This window comes from Balaenoptera ricei, chromosome 6 (assembly GCF_028023285.1).
Source record: "Balaenoptera ricei isolate mBalRic1 chromosome 6, mBalRic1.hap2, whole genome shotgun sequence".
Lineage (NCBI taxonomy): Eukaryota > Metazoa > Chordata > Mammalia > Artiodactyla > Balaenopteridae > Balaenoptera > Balaenoptera ricei.
Window position 1 is genome coordinate 13,471,757 of NC_082644.1, and position 7,150 is coordinate 13,478,906.

At 40.0% G+C, this 7,150-nt stretch overlaps 1 protein-coding gene across 1 annotated transcript; it reads left to right on the forward strand.

The window, feature by feature from the left end:
• The first annotated feature begins 3,672 nt into the window (after nucleotides 1–3,672).
• GNRH1 (gonadotropin releasing hormone 1) lies at nucleotides 3,673–7,150 on the forward strand. Its single transcript, XM_059926281.1, has 3 exons — nucleotides 3,673–3,813; nucleotides 5,497–5,592; nucleotides 7,112–7,150. The coding sequence occupies exons 1-3, from the start codon at nucleotides 3,673–3,675 to the stop codon at nucleotides 7,148–7,150; spliced, it is 276 nt and encodes a 91-aa protein (XP_059782264.1).

The following is a 7,150-nucleotide window of genomic DNA, read 5'->3' on the forward strand; positions in this document are numbered from 1 at the left end:
TAAAAATTTCAAAGCATTTTTCAAACATTTAATACCAACTAATAGAAATAAGCTACCAGAAATCCAGGAATGCTTAACCAGAGATAAGTGATTAACATGACAATAAGGGTCAGAAGTCTCAACTCCGCTTTCATTACTTCTAACCAAAGACCACGGTCTGCTTAAGCAACACTGTTAGAAGCATATCTCTTTAAGTAAACATGAAATCAATTGGACGATTTAAACAAATATCGTTCAAACATAATGGACTCTTGTTGAAAACCAGGCTCTCACTCATTACCTTTACGGTGAGATAAGATTGCACTCCTCCATGTCAGAATGGCGCTTATTCAGTGTCTAAATGAGATAAAATAATTTAAATGAGATAAAGTCAATCACTTACGTTCTATTTTTTAATTCCCCCTCTATTTGCAATTATACTTGAAATTTATCCTCTTCCCTACCCTATCATGGATCTGACAACCTCCACAGAGGTGGCTGGGCAAAGCAGGAGTTTATTTGGGTGGAACAACGTTGCTCTTTATGCCAAAATCCTTGCAGATGTAATTATTTCACAGGACACTGGGCAACAACTGACGGGTTTAGCATCTTACTCGAGGAGAAATGCCAATCCCGGCTCTAAAATGAACACATATTCAGTTACTTTTAAACATTTTTCCGCTCAGCAAATGTAACAGGCCTTCCATCCAACTGTACATGAAGGTTTATTCTGTGTCAGATAAAACATATCTTTGGACAGCGTCTGTGCGATTGTGCTGGGAGATGCTTACTAAGACCTTGAAAATAGTAGGGGAAGAGAATTTAATGGTTTAAATCAAACTGGTTTAAAGCCACCCTAGACTTTCTATGGAGTGGGATCTGATGGCGAAGACTTAAATTTTCTGTAATTTAAGAAAGAAGTATTAAAAAGTAAAAGTCCACTTCCTTTGGGAAAAAAAAAACACGTATCTTTGACGCAGAAGTAGAGGAAACATTAGGTCTAATCTGGCTAAAAGGTCCTTACCTTTTATTCACTCATTCATACATTCATTCCAGTCTATACTGATTGAATGCTGATTAAATGCTGGGGATTTTTTATTTATTTATTTATTTATTTGGCTGCACCGGGTCTTAGCTGCAGCCCGCGGGATCTTCCTTGCCGCGTGCGGGATCTAGTTCCCTCACCAGGGATCGAACCCAGCATGGAGTCTTAACCACTGGACCACAAGGGAAGTCCCTAAACGCTGGGGATTTATTAACAGATGTTTAAATAAGATGGGATCCTTGACCATCATGAGTTAAAGCCCAGGGGTAAATTAGGAAAGACAATCATGTATTCAAATAAATGTAATAAAGAGTAGTGGATCTCTCTCTTTTTTAAATGCTTGTACTGTGTAAATAAAACGTCCAAGGGCTCACCGCTGGGGTGAAACATTTCCCTGTAAAATTTGGATCATGATATCCACTTTGCAGGACTGTAATAATGAAGCAGGTTAGTCTCTTTCACATGCCAGATTATTCCTCATCTTTGTACTCCCATAACCTTTAGCACAGGGATTTGCATCTTTTAACTCAATAAGTATCTACTGAAATGAGTTGAACCCTGGGCCTAAATCTGCTCTAGATGGTTTTGCATTTGGCGGATTCTAAATACAATGTTTCTCCTTACCTTTCTGATGCTGTATAAGGCTTTCAAGAAAGAAGATGTGGTATATATACACGATGGAATATTACTCAGCCATAACAAAGAATGAAATAATGCCATTTGCAGTAACATGGATGGACCTAGAGATGATCATACTAAGTGAAGTAAGCCAGACAGGGAAAGACAAACATCATATGATATTGCTTATATGTGGAATCTAAAAAAAAAAAAAATGATACAAATGAACTTATTTACAAAACAGAAATAGAATCACAGACATAGAAAGCAAATTTACAGTTACAAAAGGGAAAAGGGAGGGGAAGGATAAATTAGGAGTTTGAGATTAGCAGATACACACTACTATATATAAAATAGATAAACAACAAGGTCCTACTGTATAGCGCAGGGAACTATACTCAATATCTTGTAATAGCCTATAAGGGAAAAGATCTGAAAAAGAAGTTACACACATATATATATGTGTGTGTGTGAATCACTTTGCTGTACACCTGAAACTAACAGAACACTGTAACTCAACTGTACTTCAATTTTAAAAACTAAATAAATTAAATAAATAAAAAATAAGTCAAGGAGGAAACCTGGAGGGTAGCAGACTGGGGAATTTTCAAACTCACACCATCTACTCTAGAGATCCTATATGGGTTTGGAATAGTACCAATAATCACTTATTGCCTATAAATCAGCTCCTTTTAACACACGAGGAATCTAAGAGCTGAGAACAGATCCCAGGCATCCTGACTCAACCTCTACAATTATTGCATGGCCTCCTCTGTGAAAGTTTTTATGTGTGCATTTAACATGACATTCTAAGACAGCTATTTTCCTTCAACTCTTGATAGGTCTGTCAGTTTCCTCAAGGGGATCCTACCTAGCTAGATTTTAATCGCTTTGAATTGTGGCCTCAGCTATAAAAGTCTTAGCTGAGGTTTTAATGGCCAAGACTTAAGTAAATTTAACAGATACACCAGTGGGTGTTCCAATTACATACAGCATTAAGGGCTTTGTGTGAGGCTTAAAAAATATTTGCTATTAAAAAAAAAAAAAAAGTCCACGTGCTGTGCAATTAACCAGCAGGGAAGATTTCAGTGTCCTGTAAAAGTTTCATATAAAAAGGAAGCTAGAAAAATGAAAAGTCAGACTCAACACACTCCAAAGGAAGCTTAGGATTTGGGGGGACTCTTTGCTCTCAAACAGGTAAAATTCTTTGTATTTCTAGCACTTTTTTTAGACTGCATGCTATTGTCTGTCTATAGGGCATTTTATAAGAGCTAAGGCCAGGTACGGTGTCTAAAGAAACCTTGACCTTCCTGATCCTTGTCGCCTCCAGCCACAGAGATCCAGACTTTGGGGAATCGCAGCAGCGCATCAACCAATATTTGATTTTGTCTTTGGCCTCTTCCCCACCAGTGAAAATTCCTTTGTGAGAATTCCACATGTAATTCAATAATTCAAGGCTGCCTTGGCCACGGAGGCAGCTGGTGTGGAACTCCGTGCTTTGAAAAGCGTGGACTGCTCTCTCACACTCACAGATGGTCCAGCCAGAGGCAATGTGTGGAAGACCAGAGGACAGATACTCAGCAAAACGTAATTAGCACCATAGGGTAGCCATTTAATGTCAAGCAACTTATATTAGCCAGAGAATCCTAGTAGGAGCCCCTTTTCAGGGCAGATGGCCGATTCTCTTTATCTCAGGAATGAAAACCAACCACGGGGCGGGGCTGGGGAATACGAAGACAAAAAGTGAATTTGATAAAGGAGGAATCCTGAGGTTTGGATAACCAAATAAATAATACACATTGAAATAGTTTAGTTCTAAAAAGCACTCAACATGTGAGTTTAAAGGAGTGATTTTGTCTCCAGTGGCTAGGAAACTCAAGGCAAGCAAGTACCTGCATGTGAAAACCGTAGATGACTCCCACTTCCGTCTTCTGCCGGGTTAGTGACACCAGTGTTAGGCTTTTCACCAAAGGAGTCTTTGCTCGACCCAGTCTGGGTCTATTTTTATGGTTGCATTGATGTTCCTTAGAATGGAGCCGATTCCAAAACTTCTAGCTGGACTTATTCTGCTGACTCTGTGTGTGGTGGGCTGCTCCAGCCAGCACTGGTCCTACGGGTTGCGCCCCGGAGGAAAGAGAAATGCTGAAAATGTGCTTGATTCTTTCCAAGAGGTAAGTTTCTCTCAGCTTCAAAATGAGACATGGCTTATGGGATCTAACTGAACGATGCCAACATCCTACATGCGCCCAAGGGTGCTACCGATTCTTGGCTCCAACCTAGGTATTCCGGGGGAGATAAGGCGCTTCCAAAGTCAAGTCCCAATCCTGCTTTCAATTCAGACAGGGACTAATGGGACAAAGGGCAGGAATAATTCCTAGACGAACAAGCGCAAAGGGGTGTGTCGTTCTCTGAGGATATAGATTTGCCAAAGGAATTAGAAACAAGTGGATGGAGCCAAGGTCTCTAGTACAAGATGATTCTTTGGGATTTGGAAAGAAAATCTTAGAACTCTGCCTATTTTTTTTTTTCTTGTAATTTCACGTTTTAAAAATATCTGTGATATTAGGTCAGCAGTACATTTTTATAACATAAATAAGTATCCTTATCAAGGGTGCATGCTCTACAATTTTTTTTTTAATATTTAATTTTATTTTTGGCTGCGTTGGGTCTTTGTTGCTGCGTGCGGGCTTTCTCTAGTGGTGGCGAGCGGGGGCTACTCTTTGTTGCCGTGCGTGGGCTTCCCAGTTGTGGTGGCTTTTCTTGTTGAGGAGCACTTGCTCTAGGCGCGCGAGCTTCAGTAGTTGTGGCGCACGGGCTTAGTTGCTCCACGGCACGTGGGATCTTCCCGGACCAGGGCTCGAACCCATGTCCCCTGCATTGGCAGGCGGATTCTCAACCACTGCGCCACCAGGGAAGTCCCTACAATTTCTTTTTAATGATATGGGCACTCAAGCAAAGAAGTTGGAGGCCCATAGAGGAGAGGAGTTAGCAAGCTCAAAGAGACAAAATACATTCTGGAAAATATGCTGGATTTGATTCCACAGAAATTAGTTTTCAGTTCTAGTACCAGAACTAACACAGGTACTTGGGTTTTTTTATCTATAAAATGTGACTTCTTGGGGCCATGTGAGGATTGCATGAGCGAAGCCATATATCTTGGCTGCTTAATCCAAAAAAATGGATTAAGTGAATTAATGGATTAATGGATGGATTAATGGATCCATCCATTAATGGATTAATGAAAGACAGTTGTTATTGTTTTTTAAGTTAATGGGAAAGGAACCACGCCCTAAAGGATGAATGATTCAGGGCTGGACACTCAATATAGAGCTGAGAATGGGAAACATAGCTAGAGAAACTTAAAACCATTTAGTTTTCATTGAAAAGAAATATCTCATTTGGGAGAAATAATAAAGATAATTTAGTATGAAACAAAGAAGCCCAGAATCTGACATTCCCTCTCCACAGACTATATGTGAAGCAACTCTCTTCTAACTAGGACATATTTAGTAAAAACTAGAAAATAAGATCAACCTTAGTCATAACTATAAGCTCTTGTATTTTTTTGTATACCATCCCGTCATGAGGCTTGAAGTGCTTCATTCTCATCAACTGGAGGGAGAAAAATATTCTCTCTCCTTATTATGGCCCATTTCCTCCAGAACTGCACACCAATCTGTAGACGTGTCTGACAGCATTTCTATGATCTTTTAAAGTCTCCATCCCAATTCTCAGCTTTCTCAGTCCCACAACCCCCTTGACTTCACTTCCCACACACAGTTTTTGGTGGAAATGGAAAATACCATTTCATTTCTGTATCTCCATCTCCAAGAATCACATTCTTTTTTTTGCAGACAGCCAAAGAGGTTGATCAACCAGCAGAACCTCAGCACTTTGAGTGCACCATACACCAGCGCCGTTCTCCACTCAGGGACCTGAAAGGAGCTCTGGTGAGTTACAGCGTTAATAACATGGAGCTTTAGAGATGGATGGGCCCTGGGTACCACCACTTTGGTCATCCACTTAGGACAACCATCTCTAGCCACTGCAGGGCTTACCTTCCTGACTGCCTGAATTCCTCCTGTACTGGGCCCTTGCCATTCCATAACACCCCTTTTCGGTGGTTAGACAGTACTAATGATTGGAACCTTTTTCCTTTCTTTCTTAAATTGAAATCTCTTTGCAACCTTTATCTACTAATCTCAGCTCTAGCCTAAGGGATGACTGACAAAACAAATTTCTTCCCACTGCTACATGTCAGTTCTTCAAGTATGTTCATCAAACTCTCTAGACTATTCTTCTCTAGGCTAATCCACACCTCTCCACTGGATTCTTCAACAGTTCTTGGTATAACACGGTTCTCCATGGGAAATGTAGAAATCAAAAATGGTGCTCTAATTAATTTTCTCTTTGGAATGAAAACTCCCAAACTAGTAAATTTATAATTCAGAGCCACAGATTTGACTTCCAGTTTTCTGATTGGACAATACTAATTTTCCAAATTCCCACCCAAAATGGAACTCTACTAACCCAATGTAGGTTTTTGATTTAAAGAAATATATAAAGAGAATTGAATATAGAAATTGAAACCTGAATTCAATTCTGATGTCCTCAGAGCTCCATGGTCCACTTATTTGCAGTAGTTAGAAGGCATTAATTTTCAGTTATGCCCAGGAGCAGAAAAAGCCTGAATACGTCATATATGAAGATGAGCAATAGTTTTTATTTTCTCCATTGACTTCAATTTCTACACCCATAGGACAGAGAAAAAGTGGACATATTTATTTCCTTTCTTTTTCTAATCCTGTTTATCTCATGATAAAACTAATAGCAAGCAGTGAAATTTTCCAAACATGACATTAGAAAGACAGAATTGAGGCAAAGACTGGATTCATAACAGATGGATGGGGACTTCCCTGGTGGTCCAGTGGTAAAGAATCCGACTTCCAATGCAGGGGACGTGGGTTCAATCCCTGGTTGGGGAACTAAGATCCCACATGCCTCAGGGCAACTAAGCCCGCGTGTCACAACTATTGAGCTCGCTCGCCTCAACTAGAGCCCGCGTGCTGCAAACTACAGAGCCCACGTGCTCTGGAGCCTGCATGCCACAACTAGAGAGAGAAAACCCGCACACCACAACTAGAGAGAAGCCCACGCGCTGCAACGAAGATCCCGTATGCCGCAACTAAGACCCGACGCAGCCATTTAAAAAGAAAAAAAACAGACAAAAAGATCAGACCTTTCTTTCACCTCTGTCCTCACATCCTACCTTTAAACTATTAATGTAGATATTATGTTTATTAAACGACTTATAAAGACATGATCTAGCTCTCTAGCACTATCTAGTGTGCAAAAACAAATGGATATAATCTTTCTATATCAATATTTTAGAAATTAAAATGTTCAGACATAATGAAACTCAGCTCGGAAAATCAACCTTGATATATTTGCTACTCACATATTTTTCAGGAAAGTCTGATCGAAGAGGAAACTGGGCAGAAGATGTAA

Excerpts from the sequence above, each read along its gene's own strand:
- GNRH1 (XM_059926281.1), top strand. The coding sequence starts at position 3,673 with ATGGAGCCGATTCCAAAACTTCTAGCTGGACTTATTCTGCTGACTCTG. Across the intron at positions 3,814-5,496 it reads TGCTTGATTCTTTCCAAGAG|ACAGCCAAAGAGGTTGATCA; the intron begins GTAAGTTTCTCT and ends TTTTTTTTGCAG. Across the intron at positions 5,593-7,111 it reads GGGACCTGAAAGGAGCTCTG|GAAAGTCTGATCGAAGAGGA; the intron begins GTGAGTTACAGC and ends CATATTTTTCAG.